Consider the following 24,283-nt stretch of genomic DNA (forward strand, 5'->3'; position numbering starts at 1 on the left):
CCGCGCGCGCACGCACCGAGGGGCATGGCGCCCCGGGGGGCGGGCCCGGCATCGCCCCGCCCCCTCCGCACATCCGCACCAATCACCGCCCCGGCAGCACCGTGCCCCGCCCACCCACAGTGCACCGCGGCGGCACGCGCCGCTCCCGCCCCCAGCGCGCCGGCGGCGGGGCCGCGCCTGCGCCGTGAGGACCCCGCGCGGTTCGAGCGCGGCGGGAGCGGTGCCGGGCGCTGCTGCGGCGGGGACGGGGCGGTTCTGCCGCCGATACCGGCACCGACCCGCTCGGAGCCGAGGTACGGCCGCCAGCGCCCCGTGCCGCAGCTCTCGGCCAGCGCGGGCCCCTGGCTCGTGGTCCTGCGGCGCTCCCCGCCCTGGCTGTGGTGCTGCCCGTCCGCCCGGGGCCGGTTCGCTTGCGTCTCTCGTTGCGCTGGTCACGGGCAGCGAGGCAAGTTTTGTGCGTTCGCGTGTGCGCCGTTCGCTTCTCGGGCTCCCGCCAGGTGCACGGCACTGCCAGGTCTCTGAGATGCGCTGCGTGACAGATTTTTGGCAAGTAATGTATGGCACGTTTTTCCAGTTTTCATATATGGCAAGTCATGAAGCTTTTTGTACTTCATGAATGCATACAGAACTCCTCATAAAAGAGACAATTTGTAACTTATCTAGTGAACATAGGAAGGAGTAGTGTGTGAAATGTACGTCTACATTTGGAAATTCGGTTTTTTCTTTATTGTATTTCCCCCTCGTAAACTGTTGGGTTTTTTTGTTTTGTCTTTTTGGTTTTTTTTAATTTTGCAAATAGTTTTCATGCCTATTTAACAGCGTTTTGATATTCAATATTACTTTAGCCCTATGCATGTTACCAATGGAGTGTAGTATGTGGACTTGCTCTAAAAGTGGTGCTGATGACCTGCTCGCAAATGTGCAGTCACTACAGAACCAGCTGAGGAGAACTGAACAAAACCTCCAGACTGTAGAGAAAGCACTTTCCAGGTATGAGCGTGTCTGGGAATGAGACCCTTCTGTCTCTTGTAGTGTGACTCGTATTCTGTGTGATGGATTACTGCAATTAGCTCCTTTTGTGCTTTTTGTTTCAATAGTCATTATGAGCAACCTAATAAAGAAAAAAGGAATGATGACTTTTTTCTCTCCCTCCAAACACTAGTACAAGTGAACATTACAGCTGCTGCTTCGATGAGGTGATAGACGTCCCTCTGGAGGACTTTGTACAGCCAAATTACAGTTGTCAGGGCTTTTCCAGCTGTAAGAAGAATTATGGTAGGACATCTCACCAGGATTTTCAAGGAAAATCCAAAGTAAGTATTTTTCTTCATTGCTTTTTTTTATTACTTTGGCTTTATATTCTTTGCTATGTTTATGAACATTTTTGGCTGCTGAGCTTGGAGTAAATACACTGTAACATCGGACAATGGTATCAAGTGAGCACTCTTAAACATAGCATCACTTGAGTACATTTCTTCGGGAGGTTCTGCTCCCTCCTTTCAGTACTTGAGGCTTGTAAGAAAGATGGGGACAAAGTTTTTAGCAGGTCCTGTTGTGGTAGGACAAGGGGTAATGACTTTCAACTGATCTAGATATTATAACAAGTGTTTTACTCATGGGAGTGGTGCAGCACAGGATCAGGGTGCCCAGAGCTGTGGCAGATCCCCCATCCAAGCAAACAGTCGAGGTCAGGTTGGTCAGGGCTCTGAGCAAGTTATCTGCTTCAGATTGTCCTTGCTCATTGCAAGCTGATTGGAGTAAATGATCTTTAAAATTCCCTTTCGACCCAAACTGCTTTTGCTTCTATGATGTATTTTTATGTAAGTATATATGTCTGTATATGTAAACAAATGTATTTTTATGTCTAGTCTTATTCAGTATCCACAATTTTGGACAAAACTGTGGAAGAAAATGAAGATCTTCAGGAGAAGTTGGTTGCCCTTCATGAGCAAAATGCATCTTTGACTTCTCAGAATCACCACCTGAAGGACAGAGTGGAAACAATGAACTTTGAATTGATGCAATCAAAAACAAAAGTATGTATCTTTAGTATATTCATCAAAGAGAAACACAAACCCCAAGACACCCAGTGACCATGATTTTTGAGTTTAGAATTCCAAGCAGAATGTGCTGGGTTTTTTCTTATCTTAATCTGTGTAAGTTTAATATTTAGTATATATTTAATAATCAATATTAATCTTGGACAGAATAGTTTGGAATCTATTTCTCTGTGGACAAAACAACTGTTTTAATTATTAATTCCATCTACTTATGTTCCAAAGTTTAGTCTAAAGACAGTAAACCACAGAATGAAAAATACACTATGAAAGAAAATAGTTCAGTAATGCATGAAGTACTGTACATTCATGTGTCTGAGACATTAATGGGAATAATAATGGCACAGTAGTCATTTGTCAGGGAAATTAAAATAGTTGGTCTCTCAGGTTGTGTTAATATTGCTATTTTGAAAAAAGTAAAGATTAATTAGAAGGGAACATTGTGCCTAATAAATCATTACTGATTTAGTGTACATTTCTCTGTACAGGTTTGTTTCAGGACAGCTATGTTCTTTTATTTGGTTCATATATAATATTCATAAAACATAGCTATCCTTGCTGGTTTTTGTTTAAGAAATGTTATCTCCAAAACAGTAGAAATAAATAGATAAATAAAATGTTTGACTGCCTGGCACTGAAAGCAGAAATAGTTGGATATAAACTTCTGGGGAAAAGTGAGAAACAAGATCAACCTATAAAGAAATCATTTTGCTAGATAGAATATCGCACTGGAACTGGAAGGAATGTTAAATGAGCAGAAAATTGGACTTAAGGTGCTGTAGATGAACAAACATAATTTACAGTAGGGTTAAGGGCACTGTCATTCAGTAAGCAGATTGTTCTTCTGCTTCTCACCTGAATATATGCAAATGTTAATGAAACCTCAAATATGTTTGTATTTCAGATTTCATATCTTGAGTCCACTTTAGCTGCACACTTAGTCAGCATTCCGAAGTTGAAAGAACAGATTGCAAATTTGGAAGCAGAAGTTTCAGCTCAAGATAAAATTCTGAAGTAATGTGTACTTTTAAATCAATATTTCACTGTTATCTTCCTGCTAGTCCAATCTCTTTTTAGGGATGATATAATTTCTAGTACTGTGTGGGTCATGTAATCTGGGGTCTGAAACTTTAATTTCAAAGCTGTTTATAGGAGGAGGGAGGTGGTTTAGTTTGTACTGAATATACTTCAAGAAACAGAGAAAAAAATAGTGAAGACTGGTAAAATAAGCCGGTTTTTAATATGTGCTGAATAGGAATGTGCCCTTACAGCTGGATAGAGTGATTGTTTGCTACATGACCACGTATACTGTCTTGTAGCAAGCATACATATTTCTGAACACTACTGTGCTCTTTGTAACATAAAGGATTCTTTCTTCATTAATACATTAATCAAGACAAATGGCCAAATAAAGCTGATGTAAATGCTGATCAGAGGTGTCAGGAGGACATACCTGATTGTTAATTTGCCTTACAACCTCATGTTATGAAATATTAAATTAGTATTTCTGTAGTCTGTTGTCACAAAAAAACCCAAAACAACTTATATTAAGTTTATAGTGTTCTTTCCCAGTCACACCTCTTGGCAGAGAAAATATGATTTCTGTGATCAGAGCTCATGACACAAAGTCAACTCTCTATGTCCTTGGCAGTTGTGACACTGGTGCCTCATCAATTTAAGTCTTAGACACCACTTCATAGTCCTGGGGAGTCTGGAAACTATGGGTGTTCCTAACCTGGTTTTGGGAGTTATAGCATGTTTGTCTAGCACTGCTGGAACATTGTGTGCAATAAAGAACAACAGAAATCTGTTTTCTTTACAAGAAGTTCTTATTTTTTTCTTATGCTTTGTTTATTTGCTAGAAATGCAGAAGATAGACTAGATCAAAATCAGAAAACAGCAATGGAAAGAGAACACATTTTACAAACATATCAAAACTGCTATAAAAGTCTGAAAATTGAGTTAATTGAACAAAGCAAGCAAGGAAAGAGGTAACTAACTAATTTTAATAAATGGAGTATAGAATAATAGAGCATAAGTGTTTATTTCCATTGGCAGTTGTTTCCTTTGTGGAATCAAATTACTTTTCTGTTTGAAGTATGTTATTTTTTTAAAAAGGGGAAATTCTGTGGGAAGGTACTGATTATTTAAATGGGCACATTAAAAAGCTTGAAATTAACTGGTAGTTGCAGGCTGATAGCACACACTAGTACCCAGTTTATCAGCTGTTTTTTTCCTTCAGAATGGATGTACTGCAGTGGAAAAAAAGAATTTCTGGAATTATTTTTGTCTTTGTCTTGCAAGAACCTGCAGTGTGGGCTCAGTCATTGGTATTCAGCAGTATTCCTTGGTGTGAGGAAAATTATAAAATAGTAACTTAATAAAGAAAACATTTTTATGTTATCCTTAATCTTACCTGTCTATATGATACTGTTGAAAAGGGTGCTGTAATTCCATCTCAATCCCCATCTCCCTTTCCTGTTGCCTCCTTTAGTCTAGTGGATCTGTCATTACTGGGAGGGTTAGGGAATGTGACTGTTGGAAGTTGCTATGAACACTCCTATCACCTCCAAAATGTAATTTTAAAGAAGTGATGGAATAAATAAAAAGATCTCTACCTTTCCTATTAATTTAATTGCATTACCTGGGGCAAAAAATTACCTGAATTAATGGCTTGGGAAAGCATTTCTTGAACCTTTTAAATGCAAACTCTTTGTTTGACTTGTGCCTCTACCTATGAAATTACCTCTAACCTTTTTATGGCAAGAAAATATGAAATACTGTGGGGCTTGCACTACTGGTTGAAGAAATGTTTTGCTTTATGATTGGTGTTCTTTCAGAGCATGTTGGGTTGGAACTAGCTATACTTATTTACTAGTCGTAAATATTTCCATAAATATGTCAGAATAGCTGACCTTCTGCCAGGGGTTAAGTATGATATAATGGTTAGTATCAACAATTATTATGGTTTACTTTTAATCATTAATTGCAACAACTTACTATTCTTTACCCAGGCAAACTGAAGTGCTTCAGACTAATGCTATTTTGTTCTGAAATGCTTTTCTCCCCTTCTCTAAATATTTTTGCCATCTCCAAATGGGCACTGATCCTCAGACTGAGAGACATCAATCTGAGGGTTGGCTGTACTTAGATGAGGCACTGCCCCATCCCCAGCCCCCTTAGTGGAAGAGAGAAATGTTACTGAGCAGCATCAATTCTTATGTGCCCATGCTGGCTGTCCTGCACAGACTGCACACCTGAGCTGTGCTGAGATTACTCTGCCAACCAATGAGTAATGACAGGGGAAGGGGCAGTGGTGTGGAGTGATAGAGGGAAGCAGTGGGAGTCTGGGTTGTTTCTTGGAACAGAGCCTCATGAGTTATCTGGGGCTTGGAAAGTTGGAAGAAGAAAGGAAGTACCTGCAGCAATTACTGTAGTAGTTGTTTTTATTAATTGGAGAAAATAGTTACATTAATGGCTGGAGTTTGTGGGTTTTAAAATTGGTTTGCATCTTTTCCTTGGCAGAGCCCAACAGCAAAGAAATGAAGCTCTGTTGAATGTGGAGGAGCTGACAAGAGCTTTCACCAAGTTAAAAGCAGAAATAACGGAAAAACTAGAAAAGGTGAGAGGTTTTTCTTCCCTTGTATTTGCCATGGTGTTAAGATATTTCTTCCAATATACCAGGCAGCTAATAGCAACAGGTTCATCAGTGAGTCAATTGTTTCCACTTGTTGGTGGCAAAATCCTAAAAGAGGTGAGACAGGGTAAGCAACTGTTTGTGGTGATTAAATTCAGTGATATAGTTTTACACTGTATTTGTCTGGATTTTTGCAGATACTTTGGAGTATCCTTATACAGCTGCTGTTTCTTATGTCTTCTGCTTGCCAGCTGGGAAGTTTGCATTTTAAAAATATAAGATCTTTTTAAAAGCTGTTATTCCTCAATATGTATAAGCTGTTCAGTGAAACATCTGCTGAAGAAGAGCTAAGATGAAAATGAAGTCATCTCCCAAAGTATTGGTTATCAGAATTGTTAATCATTCCTGCCTTGTGGAAGGAGAAAATATAGTCAACTCTTACAGAGATTTTCTTTTTGTTAGACCTCTCTGATTGTGGAAAAAGGTTGCCAGCCACAAATATGCCCTAAAATATTAATTTTTTCCTGAATGACAGAAAAAGAAAACTTCTTTGCCTCTTTCTTTCTCTTCATAATAGTGAGCAATAGTGTTACCTACTGGATCACCAGAAAGAGCATAGTGTTCATAATATTATTTTTTAAATAGCCTCTTGACCATGGAAGCTTAGTTAATTGCTGTACAGTAATGAAAAAAATTGCTTTTTAAGGCTAAAGCTGAAGAAGTAGTCTTGGGAGAACGTTTAATTAATTGTGAAAAAGAAAAAGAGAAGTTGAATGAAAAGTGTATCAGCTACAGAAAGGATGTAGACATCCTAGAAGAGCAACTAAGGTAACACAAAGGCTTTTAAAAATTTTCTGCACAGTTATTTTACAAGAAATTACACGTTGCAATTGTCACTGTGAATGTTCTGCTCAATTAATATAGTTCAAAGCAATACATTCCTACTTGTTTTCCGTAAGTAATTTTTAAACATTTAAATCCCACATGCTTGCTGCCTCCTATTCCCAGGGAGAAGCTCCCCCGCAGGCCTTCTGGGGCACTTGTTCCCTGGGTCTCTGGTTGATCCTGAGGGCCTGGGCTGCTCTGGCTTGCTGTGTACCTGTCTGTGTACCTGTCTTCAGGTCATTTTGTCAAGAGTGGGCAGTGTATGAGCACCCTTACATTAGCTAGAGTCTCCATAGTAAGTCTCTGCTACTAGTGATGAAAATGCCTTTTAAATGTCTTTTTAGACAATTAAAAGAAGAGAATCACAGCACAAAAGAAGAAATTAAAGCTCTAGAGGCAAAGAACACTGAAATTATATCAAAGCTGAGTCAGTCTGATCAGAAAATCATCAAGCTTGAGAGTGAACTTTCTGAAAAAAAAATAATACTTGAAGAGAAAAATGCTCTGAAAAGTGAAAATGAAGAGCTGAGAGCGCTTACTGCACAGCAACATAACCACTTGAAATTATGTCGTCAAGAAATAGAGGATTCAAGGGAAGAGCTCCACATACTAGAAACCATTATTTCTCAGTTGTCTTTAAGTACATCTGAAGAGGTAGAGTAACTGATATAGTCTTAGAGTGTATTATGTTTTGAATAATTTTAAGGACTGAGTTATGCAAACTTTTAATATCCTGGTATTATGTGTCTTAAAATTTAGATGCCAGTATAACATGAATTAAGGATGCTGTGAAGCAATAAAAGGTTGATTTTTCTGGTTTTTTCTGTTAACTTTTAGTTTAAATGGCACAATTTCAAACACCAGCTATTGAGTTCCTCAACAAAAGAAGCCACCTCTGAATCTTGTGGTGAATCAAGTAAACCTTTGATTGCAGACCTAAGGTATAACTTTCTGCTTACTGAGCTATGGCAAGAATAGGCAGATAATAAGGCTCTGTTAGAGCTAGCATGTAGAAGGAATGTTCAATAGCTGTCTCCTCCTTTGTAATAGCATTCAACTGGCAACGAAAGAAGCAGAAATTCAAAAGCCTGGTGCAAATTTGACTATCTGTCCTGGAGCTGAGCATCTTTCTCATCGTACTGAAGGACAAGAAAATAGCAGACTATGTGACCTTGAAACAGAGCCTGTCAAATTGATCAGAAATCCAGGAGGTAAGCTTGCTGAAATAGCTGTGCAGTTCTGTCTAATTCACAGAACAGAAATGTTCTGCAATTGTTCAGGTTGGTTTTACAGCAGGTATGCATTGGTTGAACAGGAAACATTTTGCCACCTTGGAAACTGTCTTGTTCTCCAGACACAATGTATTTCTTTATTTTGCTGCTTAAGTTACTCCAACAATAGCTGAGCTAGGAGTTGTGTTGAAATGGAATAATGTATTGTTTTTCTTTATGCGCGTTGTGCTAAAGTTTCTGTATTTTTGTTGACTCTTTTCTCTGTATCCTGCTGTTACAGTGTTTCTCTGATTGTTTCTATCATTACTGTTAGGACTGCTCTGTTAAATTACATCAGGGCACCTACATGATATGCTGTCTTTGTTTTCACGAGTTACTGCTTTCAGTTACATTATGGGTTTGCATGTTCTTTTATAAATTAATCTTGAATTTGTTTTTTATACCTTGAGAGAGGAGAAAATGTCAACAGTTGGAACTTATAAGCAAACAGTTTGAGAAGGTGAGGCAAAAATTCCAGAAAGAGATAGAAGAGCTGCGCACGAAACTGATAAAAGCAGATGATGAGAATTCTGCCTTGAGGACCAGCATGGCTCAAAGAACCAGTCAGTTTCAAATCATACAGGAAGACCTACTGAAGAAGGCTTCAAAAACTAGTAGCTTAGAGAGAGAAGTAAGTTTTTAATAGCACTGAAAGGAGTATGCCACTTTTCCTTCAGTTCAATAATCAAAGCTATTGAAGACGATAGTTGTGGAAAAAACCTGCAATTGCCATAATAATTTCAAAATCTGATTAATTTTTAAAAATTCAAACTAAACTTTTCAGCAAGCAGAAAGACTTAGCAGCCTTAATTTGTTAGTTGTCAGAAATACTGTTTTAAAGCTGGTGTAGTTAGTAGACTTTTCTGCTACTACTTTGATTTGTTGTGTGGAAAATACAGTTTTGTTGCTTTGGTGTGGTTGAATTAATGGGTAATCCTAGGAAACAGGTTAAAGGAGCAGTTGTATTTTTCCTCATTAAATGTTATTGTAGTTGCCAGAGATGAACATCATTACCAGAGAGTCACAAAAGAAAAAATGTACGCTTTTCTCAGGATGAATAAATTGAATTGCTAATGTTTCCATTCTGGTGCTAATGTGTTTGTGGAGTTCAGCATAATGGGCTTTGCAGTTTTTTCCTAATAATGGATGAAAGTGTTATAAATATGTCAAGCTATTTCACTGATAATTAATTGGGTAAACTGTAGGTAAATTGTTCTGAATCTTTCTCTGTAAGTAATAAAATATAATAGTTCAACAAAATCAATCAGTTTATTAAAAAATTACTATAATAGTAGCTAAAATGGAATTGGTGATAAGAAAGTGCATACAACTACTTGAATAAAACTGAAGCAGTGGTCCACATGCTGTTTTGTGCCATATTTAATTTCAGGTAAGAAAGAAATCTTCTCAGCTTTCTGCACTTGAGAAACAGTTAGAAGAAAAGACTGTTGCTTATTCCACTGCTGCAGAAAGAAATGCTGAGTTGGAACTGGAACTCATGGTAAACTGTTCTCAGTGAGAAGCCACATTTATTTAAAAAGACATAAAAGTTTAATTTGACAGGTAGTATTCCCTGTATTCAAAATGTGTGGACTTTCAAATCTGCTAAATAATCTCTGCAGATTATAGGAACACATTTTATTTGAAATTAAACATCCTTTTTTCCCTGCCCTTGAATGTGTAAGTTATTAATGAACATTATGTTTTCCTTGTGGTCACATATGCAATGAAGATCTGGCTCTGTTGAATTGCCATTTGTTTCAGTGAAATACATATAGATTTGTAAATTAAAAAGTCTTCAAACTGGTATTTTAAAGATTCCATCTATCCATATGAGCACAGAATTTCTTTTTGTCAGGAGTTATCTGTGCCACAATCCATCTTGTCTCTGTAGTGGCTGCATTTACTGACATTCTGTACCTGTGGTATAGGTGTGACATCCTTTGAGATGACACATGCTCTGTGTAACTGCAGAATTTTGTTTGTTGTTCCTTTATGAAATCTAGAAACCACATGATCAAATAAAATGCTGTTTAATATCACAGCTAAATGTTTTTGTTAAGTCATTGTATTGTTGCCGCTTCCCAGGGAAAAAACAGATGCATTCATGAGCTGGAAACAATTATCAGTGAGGAACATGAGAAAATAACTTCTGGTTTTGAAAATGAAAGGTTGCTTCACCTTGCGCAGCACAAAGAAATGGAGAAACAGATTGACCTAGTAAGACCTTTATCGTGTGGTAGTGTGTATGAGTGTTATACTTGGTAAATTTTTCCTATGTTAATTTATCTTGTACATACAAGACATCTCTATTTTAAAAGTTAATGTTAAAATGCTTTCTTCTCCCTACATTCCCTAATTTTAGTGCATTTTCCATCTAACTAGCTATACAACTTTTCCTCTGGAATATTCATATCCTGCTCAACTGAAGAGAAATAGGGACTTAGGAAAAGTCCTTGTTGTTCTTTGCTCCAAACACACAGAAAACCAAAAAGTATAGCTTCAGTGCCTACTGGGTTTAAAGCATGACAGCTTCTAAAAATGTTCTTGTTGCCTGAACCTCTGCCAATCTGAGCCTTATGAGCATCTGTGCTCAGGGAGAACTGTTGGGGTTTTTTCAGTCTCTAGAGAAGAAATCTGTTTGTCCATGTGATTAGAAATATAACTGTGATTATTTCTAGCTGTTTAAGAAGCGTCTCATCTTTTAGTAAAGAATGTATGCATGTCTCTGTCTCTGCTGGTGGCAGGCAATTACACTCTGCTTCCCTTCATTCTCCTCCGGATTTAAGTTATTAAGTGCTTGGGATTTCTTGTTGATTTTAAGCCTGTGCAATACTGCTGATGGCAGTAATTAATTTTCATTATAAAAATGGTGGGTGAATAGAACTCAATCACACATTTAGATGAATAAATTCTTATTAAAATAATAAATTACAATTTACTTATGGACAGCTTCGGACACAGCTGGAGAAGAAACATCAGCAGTTCATTGAACAAGAGAAAATAATATCTCTTTTACAACAAGAGCTTATACATAAACAGCATCACATCAAATCATTGGATGGGCTGCTAATAGGAAACAGAGAGGTAAGGTTGGCTTTTGACTTTCTTTAAATGCAAATCAAGGGATTAAAAAAAATGGAAAGCATATCCATAAATACATGGGAAAATTGGGGAAAATGAAAGATGTTTATGTTTTTGCTTCTTAATTCTTGTTTGAATAATTGACTGTATCTATTGTAGTCACCAATTACTACTGGTGTCACTGCTACTACTACTACTACTACGTGTTGTACAAATGTTAATGAGCTTCCGGTATTTTCTGTTTTACCATTCCCTTTATGCCTCTGGATTGCCCCTTGGGCTTCTCTCCCTAATGAAAGGAAAGAGATCTGGATAAAGAACAATTGCATCAATCCTGCACTAGGTGGAAAACCAATAATGTTCTAGTATGATAACGTTTTATTCCTTCTAATAATGCTGGATGCTGCAGAATATGAAGAGACATCTCCCAGCAACCAAATTCACTACAGAGTATCATGTGCACAAATACATTATCCAATTGTGTTTTAGATATACTGATCTGCATTTTTTTCCTGATTCTGATTATGAGTTTTTACTAAATTACTTACAACTTTATAACATTAGATTAATGTTACATAATATTAATATGTGGTTCTCTTGAATAAAAATATCTCTAAAAACTACAACTTTATAACATTAGATTAATGTTACATAATATTAATATGTGGTTCTCTTGAATAAAAATATCTCTAAAAACAGGAAATGGAAAATCAAAATGTCAAGAAAAATCAAGGACTGAAGATGCTGGAAAGTCAGTTAACAGAAGAAAAAATCAAAGTTAGTATGCTCTCTGTAATGTTCAAGTAACAGTTTTAAAGTTTACTCTAAGGGTGTATTTCCTTTTATCTTTTCTAGAAAATCTGTTTTGTATCAATTTGACTTAAGTAAATAGTCCAGAAGTAATTAATTTGAAATATTTCTTAATCTACTGTTTCATTTTTTGTTTTCTTTTTTTAAATTAAGTGTGATGAAACCTACAGTAAAAGATTATGCAATGCATAATTTTTAATGCAGTTACTGTAGTTACAAATAGGGCAAACTTGTGCTTATTGTACTCACAAAGTCCAGTTGTCTCATGGAGCTAGTGTTTTATATGCTTTTGGTACACATATGGCATGTATTTTGGATATATGTGATACTATGCTGGTCATGTTTTTAGCCAACTCTAGCTCTTCCTGGTGTTTGATAAACATTTTCCATGCAGCACTTGTCACAGGATTTTAGTAAACTAGTGCCATGTGCGGATTTACCCCAGTCAGGTTTCAAAGTATTAAATCTTCAGGATATCAATGGGAGAAGATTCTGGGGACTTTGCTGATCTCATCTCTTTCTGAGCTTGTGTAGGACCAATTTTCTATCCAACTGGCTTTGTAGTATTTGGGATGTTTTCCAGAGGCTTAAAATTAGGACACATAGTAATTTCTCTTCAAAAAGCTGTTGAATCAGCTGGGGCCAGAGATACAAAGTCCAGTATGGTTTAGAAAACTGGCAGTCTGATTGAAAGAATTAGGCATTCTGCAGCTAAATTCAGCAGAATTCTGATTGATGAGAAATCCTGGCATTGAAACCAAATGCTTAAGAAAAGCTTAATTACTATGCCTTAAGATGTCTGAGGGGTTGTTATAATTTTTATCAGTTCAAAGTTATAGGGTATTTGTTAGAGATTACTCAAACCCAAATGAACATTGAATTCCTTTCCTGTTTGGTGAAACTCAGGCACTGTCTCCCAGTGCAGAAAGGGAAATCATGCTGCTAGGTAACTTTTTGAAAAGAATTGTATTAAGAGCTGAGTGGTGTTTTTGAAAAACATGTGCCAGCTCACCTATGATGATAATTCCAAATTTATTTGTGCAGTTCTATATGTAATGAAACATGATGGGTTAATGATTTAGTATTGACCCTATGTTTGCTTTTAAATTCTAGCTACTGACAAATGCTAGCATAGCTTCTCATAACTATATCACCTGATATAAACACAGTCTAAAGTATTATAATTTTGAATTTCACAAATTATTTTAATTTTTGAATACTATTTCAGTTTTAAAGTTTACTATAATCTCCCATGACTGTTTTAGTACTCTTATGATAAAAATATAGCTTTCTGATGTTTTACACAAAGCTGTCTTTTAATACAGTTTTTAGACCGGTTAATACAAATCACACCATGCAATTTTAAATAATTTATTGCATTCCTCTAGGTGCAACAACTTGAGTCAGCACTAGAAGTATGTAAGGAGGAAGTTGCACTGTATTTGAGACAGTCACAAGAAAATAAAGAGATGTTTGAAAATCAGCTGAAAGAAAGGTCTGAAGAGGTAATAGGTTGTTTTACAACTTTTCTGTATTGCAGAGAACACTTGTTATGATTGATTTAATCTAAAAGTTTGTGTAATGACAACCAATTTGCAACAGCACCTGTGAATGTGAAGTAAGCTGGGAAAAAAAAGATACATTTTGTGAGGGTAAAGGGGAAAATCATAACTCAGAAACACTGGGTAAGTTAAGGGAAAAGAAGCACTAAGATAAATGAGTTGTTGAAAGAAGTAACATAATCAGAGTAATGTGAAACAAAGCATTATTTTGGAAAAAATGGAGAGAGCATAAATTTAAGTGCACAAAATTAATCTGTTTTTCAGCTGTATTATGGGAAAGAAGTTCAGGGCATAAAAAAAATATTTACTTCTAGACCCTAAGTTTTATCATACTTTCCACTACTACTTGAAAGCAAAAGCAAGTTAAATTTTAATATTACAATTAATTTGTATTTGTGGGTGAACTAATTATATAGTAGGCTGCTCATGTCAGTGCTGGCCTGCCTGCTGAGAGAGGCTTTAGTCAAGTGGAGATTGCTGGATCCTGTACAGGATTAGCTTGATGGAAGTTGTGTGGTCCGTGTCACACACACACCTGTGATATTTACTGCTGCTTCCTAAGCACTAAACCCTGTTCTTATACTGCATATGAAGGGACTGGATGCTGTGTGAAACAGCAAGTGTAGCAAGTGAGGCTGTATAAATGTGACCCCTGTTTTCATAAATAAATTCCAGTCACTACTTCCTACTTCTTCTTGGAATGAGTAGTTAGTGATTTCTTTTTTGGGGTTTTTTTCAAGAACATTCCCCCGCCCCTTTTTTTTTTTTTTTTTTTTTTTTTTTGTTCCCCAGAACAGTTGCATCTGGCATTCACCACTAAAGAACTGGACTATTCAACGTATTAGAACAAGTTAGGCACTCAAAATTCCTTTCTTAATTGGAATGACTATTGTCATACAGTCAAGAAGAAATAAAGGGGAGGACTGAGAACAAGATCTCAAGGGGAAAACAAGACTTCCCGAGAAATAAAGAAGACTGGCAGAAAGAAAAGTAGTTCTAACTAAAAATCTGCTATGTATGTTCTTAAAATACTGACAAGTATTTTAAAAACAAGAATCAAAACCTGGGACTGACTGAGCAGTTACTACTTTGTTCACTTTATAGAGCATAACTCAATGTAAATTATGAGGTCTGTTATGTACTATTGAAACTGTAATGCAAGTAAATTCAGACCCAAAAGTTTTATTGAATCACAAGTGTGATTAAGAGAGAATAGCTGATGCAACTGCAAATAAAAATGTTTTATTGTAATGGAAAATGAATGTCTTTTCAGCTTCAGTATTTACAGAGAGAAATAAAAATAAAAGGTCAGACTATTCAGGACATGAGTGAGCAAAATATTCTCCTGCAACAAACTTTGCATCATCAGCAGCAAATGTTACAGCAAGAAACTATTAGAAACGGGGAGCTGGAAGATAGTCAAATTAAACTTGAAAAACAGGTACAGTATGGTGAGAAGTATCTATATAAAATTAACTGCCTTATATATGCTTTCATAATACCTATAAAACCTGAATATTTTTTGGATAACTGAGTTGATGATTATTATTTATATATCTAAAATAAAGAGTTTAGTGGCTTGTTTTATCTTAATCCAGGTTCTGAGCTATCAAAAATTCTAGTTAGTATTAGAGTGGCTAGGTACTTGGAAAATCAAGCCCTAGACTGCTGTTAAGGAAAGGTGCATTTAAATTCAGAAAGTTGAATCTTGTTATATTTTCTAGAAACTATTTGTCTTTCAAATGTGCTGAGCTTTAGTTTTAAATTACACACAGACTATGAAGAAATCTGTTGTGTAAAAACTCTCCCTATGTGAATTGCAAGACAAGAATGTGTATTTCTTTGGTATGCAATTTGAAAGTACAGTAATTTCACGACTATAAGGCACACCCTATTGACTAAAATTTTCCCTCGAACCCGGAAGTGCGCCTTATAGTCTGGTGCGCCTTATCTGATGGACAAAGCGGCGAAATTTGCCAAACCGGAAGTGTGAGCTGTGAGCTGTGGGGGGAGCCGGAAGTGCCACGGCAGCCGGCTGGAGGCGGGCCCGGAGGCCCGCGGCACTGCCCCTGCTGGGTGGAGGCGGGCCAGGGGGCCCGAGGCACCGCCCCTCTCGGGTCCAGGCAGTCCCGGGGCCCCATGGCTGCCGGGTGAATGTGGGCTAGGCGGCCCGCGGCACCCCCCTTCGCCGGTGGAGGCAGTCCTGGGAGCCCATGGCTGCTGGATGAAGGCGGGCCCGCGGCACCCCTGCTCCTGGGTCCAGGCAGTCCCGGGAGCCCATGGCTGCTGGGTCCAGGGTGGCCTGTTGGCTCGTGGCACCGCCCCTGCCGGCTGGAGGCGGGCCCGGGGACCAACAGCTGCTGGGTTGAGGCGCGGCCTCGGCCAGCAACCGCACGGGGTGAGCTGGGGGCGGAGCCTTGCTGCAAAAAAAAGTGCGCCTTATAGTCCGGTGCGCGTTACCTGATCTACAAAGTTGCGAATTTTGCCGAATCCAGGGGGGCACGCCTTATAGTCTGGTGCGCCTTATGGTCGTGAAATTACTGTACTCTTTAAATGCCATTTTAAATAGGTATCCAATTTGGAAAAAGAGCTTCAGAAGCAGAGAGCATGTGCGGAAGAGGAGTTGCGAAAGGTGGAGGAGAAACTGCGCCTAGCTGTTCAGGAGGCAGATTCAGAGAGACAGAAGATGGATGAACTTAAGTGTACAGTCAGGTGGGTTTAGTGTGAGTGAGAGGTGTATTCTGCACCTGGGCATATGGATTAGAATGCTTGCTGCATGAAGTGGTGTTCAGCTGTGGGCTTATACTTCAGTCTCTGTGAGCATAGACTGGAAATCAGAAGGAAAACTGGCTAGTAGAGGCATGACTTTATGGAACAGCTTTCCAATGAATTACTGCATGTCCTGGCAACCTATTTAGCTTTAAGATAACACTTCATAAAGCAGATCAAATCATAACCATATCAGCTTGCTTGTGATTGTAGATAGTACATTCTACAGGAGTTTACTAGTCTTAAAGAATATAGTTTTGATTACAAAAAAAGCCTTCTTAACATGAGTTTTATTTCTATTTTATTTAGAAACACTTGTCGTAGAGCGTGTTGCTTTTGTTATTCCATGGTTCATTTTGTTCTGGTTGCTTCTATTAGACAGATTAAATTAGAGATGGACCGGTGCAAGAATGAACTTACTGGCATGGAAAAAGAAGTAGTGCAATTAAAACGAGATGGTGCAAACAAAGCAGTGCAAATAAATCAGCTGGATATCACTCTGGAAGAAGCAAGATCAGAGCTCAATAAAAAAGCAAATGAGGGTAATTTGGCTATTTTGTTTATATGGCTTCCTTTCATTAAATTATTCCTCTGTATGTATTAGACATTTGTCCTTCCCCCGCCTTGTATAATCAAGTACATGAGTGTCAAAAAATTATGATATTTTTAAACCCAAGCAAAACCAAACCCAAATGAACAACACCCCCACAACCCCAAAAAATCACAAACATTTTCCACATACTTTTGCAAATTTTCACTTTTGAGGTACCTACCTTCACCCCAGGTAAATGTATAAGTGGTTTCCCTGTAAATTGATAATGTACATTCTTAATGTAATAGTCACATGAGATACTTAGCTTTAGTAAAGCCATATGCTATTCAAAAAATGATTCAAAAATTTCTTTGAAAGAAACAGAAAACCCCACAAATCTATGGAAATAACAAACTTTCCAGTTCATCTCCTTCCATTTAGTTTAATTGTATCATTGTTTTAAGCTAGAGAAATACCAGCAATTCTGGTGTTTGTACTTTTCCTAGCATTACATGTTCAGTTACTCTACTGTATCTGTACTGTCTGCTTGGCCAAATGTTTTTAGATATATCCTTGTGTTTCAGGTCAATTGTTGATTATGAACTGAATAAAACTAGCAAATGCTTAGATACCATAATTATTTTTTTATAAGTAATCACTGTTTTTGTAGATTGTCCTAAAAAGTAGTGATACTGAAAATCTATTATGATCACATGTGCTATTGGGTAGTGGTGTTGCATGAAGACCCTGATGTACTGATGATTAAACATTTTCTTTTGTGGTGTGTGTGTGTAAAATAGTGAATGATTTAGAAGAGAAGCTGCTTCAAACTGAGGCTTACCACAGGAAAGCCTTAGAGAAAACAGCAGAACTAGAATCTGCATTACAGAATGCACAGTACTCTCTGGAGGAGAAGAACATTGCTATCATGGATCTAACAACTGAGCTCAGGTGAGCTGGTGTCTTTTCCATAATGAAAACTTAGTTATGTTGGTTATTCCTTAAGAATAGTGGTAGTTTTGACAGGGTTTTTTAATATTCTTAGCAGCTCTCTATAATTTTGAGGTGGTTTGTGGCTATCAGATAACTGGATATTGAGATCCTCAGCTCATTTTTAATTTGTAAAAGTGGTGCTGAATTCTTTTTGGGGAATTCTGTTTAAAATCTGCTGAAATTATTTTCTGAATCCTAAAGCAGCAAAGTAATCATAATAACAGTCAAATTTTCCAGTTTCTTTTCTGACCACAAATTAATGATACTTCATTTTTTAAAGACTCCTAATATAGCCAATTAAATAACTTGAATAATGAAGTTATTAGCAATTCCCCACCTGGTATATAATTAACAGAATTATTCTATTTAGATTAGTTTCCTTGCAATCAATTCACCCTTAGGTAATATGCTTTAAGTAAGTAATAGGTCCCATGATTGTCAAGCTGGATATTTGAAACTAAGCAACTGAATGTGCATTAAGCAATTAAATGTATGAGAATTTCAGGTTTTGCAAGGATGAAATTGAAGACAAAAAGCAGGAACTCCTTGTCATGGACCAAGCCCTGAAAGAAAGGAATTGGGAACTGAAACAAAGAGTAGCTCAGGTCAGATAATTTTTAAACATGTTACTGACAATTATTCCTGTTATATAGTAGATTACTTATAAAAAGACTATTAGATTTGGTTGGTTTGATGCGTTGTTTCAAACTGTACTGGTTACTACACAGCCACAGTGCCATCCTCAAACCAGCTGTTTGCTGAAGCCTTATGTACCAGGAAAATCAGAAGCTTCATGCCATAACCTGTCCCAAAATTCTTCATTAGTGATCAAGTTATGGGACAGCTGTTCTCATCTTGATGCTTGCTAGGAGGAAGGAAAGATCTGTGCTAAAGGGTGATGATAGATTCCTTTCCTTGTTTGCACTGGAGCATATTTGATACACATTAAAGCAGCCTCTAAATATGAAATGGTATCTTTGTTTTGAATAAATTTCTGTAGCTCACTTGAAATATTTTCAGTCTTTTGGTCTGGCTTCAGGACTTGAAGCTCATCATGGGAAAATTCTGCTTCTGTCACTTTATTATAAGCTCTTTCCTGTAGGAGTTACCACCCTTTGTATTCAAGAATATTTGAGGTTCAGAGAGGAGTGGGAATTTGAATAAATCTATTTAAAGAACTGAAACTGGAAGGAGGCTAGATCTTGCAATATATTTTTGCCACAGTAGCCTGTGAACTGCTCCAGGAAGTCATCAAAGCATTTGACGCATTGCATTTTTTCGGCAAAATTTTTTGGCAAAATTTGGCAAATTTGGCAAACCTAACAAGGTGGATTGGTATAGTAAACTGCACATATTTCTTTTAAAAGGAGAACTAGGTTTGCATTATGTGTATATGAACACCTAACATAGTCAGTTACAGACTTTTTCCCAATTTTCCCCTATTCCTTTTATGTTTGGCCACTATTTAAATGAAATAGCTAGAGTGTAGCTTTATATTGACTACTTGGGAGAATACTCTTGAGGATACAAAGGATTAATTTCATTCACTTTGCTCTCATAGTTTGTAATAAGGCTTCTTGGAATCTGCATATTAGTTCAAAATAAAATATATCCTTTTCTTCCGTTTTTACCTCTAGATTACACAATTGGATATGACAGTTCGTGAGCATAAGGGAGAAATGGAGCAACAAATAATTCAATTACAGTGCAATTTAGAGAAGTCAGAGTTGGAAATTAAGGAATGCAATAAACAGGTAATTCTTAATCAAAAACAGAGTTTCCCTAACAAAGGGCAGCTAATTCTATGAGAAAGTCTGGTCCTGGGACACAATAGCTGGCAAGATTTAATCTAGAAAATAAAAACTCTTTTTTATTGTAGGGAGAGGGACGGAATGTACCAGTAAAAATAAATGTTTGTCAATTAAAACTATAAATTTTGCAAGGCTATAACAGTGCAAAAACGAAAACCTGTTTTTCACTTGATATGATACAGGTCCCAAACTGCTCTTTTAGTAAAGGAAAATGTTGACAAAAAAAATTGACAGCGGAATCCAAAGTCAGGGTTAATACTGACAATATTTATGAGTTTTGTTTGTTTTGACTGTGTGTTTGGTTTTTTAATAAAATTGTTCTGACTTTGGTAAAATATTGGTTCTGATTTAATTGCATTTTCTGTTCAGATTGAGAGCTTAGAGAAGAAACTCCAGCATACTAAAGACGAACTTCGTCAAAAAGAGTTTGAATTGCTCCAGAGAGATCAGGAAATAAATCAGCTGAAGAAAAAAAAATGAAAGATAACAACATAGCCTAGAAGCTCTTGGAAAGGTAAAACATACCTTGGATAGACAACAAATCATCAATTTTTAATGCCATTACTGTACTGCCTAGAAGAAATTATATGGTGTCTCTTTAGTGTGTCATTACTTCTTCCAGAATCATTGCATTTTATATCCTGGTGTTTGCTAAATCTTAATCCCCTAAAGTGAAACTAGTTTAATTATTTTAAAATTACAAATTTAATGGCACACTCTTGATTGTCTGCTTTCTGTGGAGAAATTTGATTACTGATTATCTTTAGAGAACTGATTTTCTGGCTGTGGATGATATTGTCTTCCTTGAAATAAAACAAAGCAATACGCTGTATGATGAGAGGTTCTTATGACTTAGGTACCTATCTTGTGAAAATTATTGCATCAAAGACCACTGAGCTCCAGCATGCTTGTAGGAGCAAGAAATGAGATTTTTTTGGCATAGTGAATGGGAGAGAGTGGAGGGACTTGAGAGCACAGCTGACTGTGAATTATACAAGTTTTTGTTTGGTGCATGAATCAGTGTCTACAAGTACAAATGGGATCTGAGATAAACAGGCTTTCTTGCAGAAGTAAGTTCAGTCAAGGATGATTCTCAGATAGACCTAAACACCAAAACCAAGATGGCCTCTGCCACTTTGGTTATGCTGGATTTATGTGTTTGTTTTCCCTAGGGTGAGATATCAGAGGAGCCTCATTTCTGTGTGAACACCAAAGGTGTTTGGCCTGTGTTCTAGATCAGGAGGGCTTGGCTGTGTCACAGCTGAATATGAAGGTTGTTTCACTGCAAATACCAGCTCTTCCATCTTGAATATTGTTAGGTTATTTATGATGTTCAAGAACAGGACAGTGACTGCTGCAAACTTTCACACATATCATTAAAAATTTCCAACTTTTCCTAAGGGATGATTCTGAAAGAAAGAATTTCCTAGCTAGCCCTGTAAAGCTGCTGATTAGGCTCTTTCTTTCCAGACAAATTGTCTTGTTTTTGCTAAGGAATACCAGGTAAGAAGAGGCCTAAGAATGATATAAGAAAGGCTTTGAAAATAGACCTACTCTGGCCATGTTCCTTTCAAGATTTGGGATAAGGAAATGAAATTTTATTTTCATGGTAGTAAAGTAGATTAAAAAAACACTGGATTTTGGAAGCATTCAGTGCAAAACATAAAATATGTTGCAGGGGGCTTCTAACTCCACTTAGAATATGATAATGTTCCTTCTTAGTTTAAAACCTGAGTATATTAACATAATGTAAGAAAACACTTTCTCCATTAGTAACACATTGCAGACTGATTGACCAGTCTTCCACAGAAATTTTCTGTCCCAGTTCTAAAAAATAAATTGCCTAATCTATCTAGGGAAAAGGGGTGGAGAGGCAGTGTGACAGTGTGTATGTTTTGCCCAGGGGTACAGTCTGTCTCATTCTTTTTCTTCTTAAAACATTGCCTTCCTTGCGTATTACAGAAAATATATTAGTTCAGGGAATTAATTGCTAGGAGGGTTGATTTGTGTTCTGGTCCACTCTGTCCCTTTGGGACTCATAAAACAACCAGGTCACAGAGTTTTCAGTTGAATCATTCTTTGTTCTTACTCTGTTTCAATCTGCAGTGAAGATTTTGTAACTCCTTAGAAGTTGTAAATATTCCAAATAAAGGAACTGGAAATATTTTGCTGAACATTAAGAATGGCTTTTTCATTTTTCTGGGAAATTGAAGTAATTTTCTTTATTACAAAAAAAAAGGCAGACTGGATTTATAGCAAACTAATTTGACCATAGTTCCTTCTGAAATGAGAATTAAAATTGTATTAGAATGCTAAGTGAATAAGAAAAAATTAGTGCTTGCAATGACTGACTTTTCAAAAAAGTGATTTTTACAATGTTTTTGAAAAATTGTGCATAGCATTAAAAAAATTAGGAATTTCTGTAATAATCTTTCATTCATTAGCTGTAAGCTACTTAGATGCTACTTATAAGTGTTTCTGTACAATATGTGTACCATTCCTCATAAAGAATAGCACCTAGCTAAGCATGGCTAGATAAACAGAGAACCAACATAACCCCTTTTTAAATTTATAATTAACAGGAACCTTAGTATAATAGGATGTGAAATAGTAGTGGCTGATAGTCACTTGTGCTCCAGCACTAGATAATGTAAACATGGCTGCTGTGTATCATAGCCTAAGACACCTAAAACTCTGTTTTTTTCTATAAATGAACTGTTGATCCAGCATATACACTTGTTTTTAAAAGGAGGGGTAGGGGTAGTAAAGCTCTAGAAACTAACAAAAACCCCCTAACCTCAAACATGCTGAGTTTGGCTGCATTTGCTTCTGTGTACAGCTTACATTCCTATTGCTATTTTTCTTGCTCAGTGTTGGTGGACATCATAGGCTTTTTTTTCCTCTTGATACTTGATACCTTGATACTATTGATAGGGGTTTTTTTACTGAACTGCTAGCAATTTAAGAACAACAATGCAATCCAACATGAAACACTAAGCCTCATGCAGAGGAGTTACTTCAAAAGGCAGTGCTCATTTAAACTACAAAATTTCTACGGGGATTTGCGTATGAAGATTTCTTCTCAAAAATATTCTGCATAATATTTTCCTTATCTGCTGGAACTTAATATGGTATTGGAAAATGTGTAAGTTGTGCTCTTTGAGAAATCACTTACAACACCAGTAAACAAAAATGCATTAAAAATATAAATCAGAATTTGAGATGGCAGCCATGGACTTGAGACCTGCTGTTAGTTTTCTTGAATTTGTGAGATGAAGTTTAATAATGAAAAGTAACATCTTGGTACAAATTGATTTATATATGGTAATCACAGATATTTTGTTTCAGGTACAAGAACTGCAGAAACGACTGCTGCTGCCCATTGGACAAGCAGCAACCCAGGAATGCTGTTGCTGGCATCATAACTGTGCATTGAAAGAGGACATTTTAAAGTTATATTTCTAAATAAGGAATGTAGTTATTTGTACTGAAGCAGATAACAACCTTTTTATTTTTCCAACTGTCACCGAGATTGTCTTTGTACAATGTTTCCAGAACAATGGTACTACCTTATCAGCAATTTTTCTTTGGGAATATTTTATCTTTTTTGTACTCATGCAGTGTTGCAGACCCAATATCTTATTAAAATTGACCTGTTTGTAAGATGTTTTGGGACACTGATTTGATCAGACACTGGCAAAACCTGCTTGCTTTACTCCAAGCAGCATCTTTAAGATGCACGGGGTTGTGGGATAGGACCATGAAGCTTGTTTCTTTTGAGATTTTTAATCAAATGAAAATCCATACAAAAATTCCCATTGATTAAATTCACATCATAACTATGCATTCTAAAACTTACTTATTTCCAGATTTTCAAAAGTACTACACAATTTAGCTGGTATTAATGGCTAGTGGCCCCACTTTTGTATTTACATAAGCATCAGAAATTGCAAATGTGCTTTTGAGGCCTCAATCTAAGTCTGATTAATGCACACATGATTTATGATTCATACTTCAGAAATCAAGGTACAAAAGTTATTTTATGTAAAGAAGAGGAAACGAATTGAATGTATTTCAGTTTAAATACCAGGCCTTAGTTAAGTGTTTTGCGTATTAAAAGTGTATCTCAGCCAGCAAACCTATCTGAGGTATTCCAGAAACTCTGCAAGTGGCAGTTTGCTAAACTCCTTGAGCAGTACTGGCTCCTCCACTTCATGTAAACATGTTCCACAAATGCCACATGTTCTACATTCAGTGGTTCTACAAAACCAGCCACACATTCTGCTACCATTGACAAGTCAAGATACAGACAGCAAAAGTATTTCTGCAGTTTCAGATTATTTATCCTATTATGAAAATTATGATGTGACAAAACCCACTGTTACTTACAGAAATAAATGTGGTTTAAATCAAACTATTTTTTTCTCTACATAACTGTAAAGGGAAAACCTTAGCATTATTAGGTTGACCAGTGCAATAATTGCAAATTAAAGTACTTTTAGTTTTTAACTCTGTTTATGCACATCACTTTATTTTCATCCTAGAAATGTATGCATTACATTTCAGACAGATTTTTTTAAAGCAGTGGAATAGATAAGCCCTTCAAACCAGGATTTCGAGTGGAAAATATAACCAATCTTTAATTACAGCTGCATCACACTAGTGGAATTCCACTAACTAGCATTGTGTAAAGCCTCATTAGCTCCTCCTACATGCACTAAATATAAATGTGCATGAGCAGCAAAATCAATTTGCCTAATCTCTGAATCAGCTAAATAGCATTTGCACTAAAAAATTTTGTCTATATACTAACTTATCTAGTTAAATTGTGGGTCAAACCTGATAAATAAGTAGAAACATAATTATATTTTA

At 36.8% G+C, this 24,283-nt stretch overlaps 1 protein-coding gene across 1 annotated transcript; it reads left to right on the top strand.

Annotated features, from left to right (window-relative positions):
* Positions 1-219: 219 nt before the first annotated feature.
* CCDC18 (coiled-coil domain containing 18) lies at positions 220-24,257 on the top strand. The gene is made up of 25 exons (XM_033068126.1): positions 220-293; positions 846-990; positions 1,163-1,313; positions 1,869-2,036; positions 2,962-3,071; positions 3,920-4,048; positions 5,583-5,679; positions 6,401-6,522; positions 6,924-7,233; positions 7,417-7,520; positions 7,630-7,790; positions 8,261-8,481; positions 9,241-9,351; positions 9,939-10,070; positions 10,803-10,937; positions 11,634-11,711; positions 13,133-13,249; positions 14,580-14,747; positions 15,876-16,018; positions 16,454-16,617; positions 17,408-17,558; positions 18,106-18,205; positions 19,238-19,354; positions 19,781-19,925; positions 22,760-24,257. The coding sequence occupies exons 2-24, from the start codon at positions 854-856 to the stop codon at positions 19,889-19,891; spliced, it is 3,237 nt and encodes a 1,078-aa protein (XP_032924017.1). The 5' UTR covers positions 220-293; positions 846-853; the 3' UTR covers positions 19,892-19,925; positions 22,760-24,257.
* The last annotated feature ends 26 nt before the right edge of the window (positions 24,258-24,283 follow it).

Source organism: Catharus ustulatus, chromosome 9, assembly GCF_009819885.2.
Source record: "Catharus ustulatus isolate bCatUst1 chromosome 9, bCatUst1.pri.v2, whole genome shotgun sequence".
NCBI classification, from domain to species: Eukaryota; Metazoa; Chordata; class Aves; order Passeriformes; family Turdidae; genus Catharus; species Catharus ustulatus.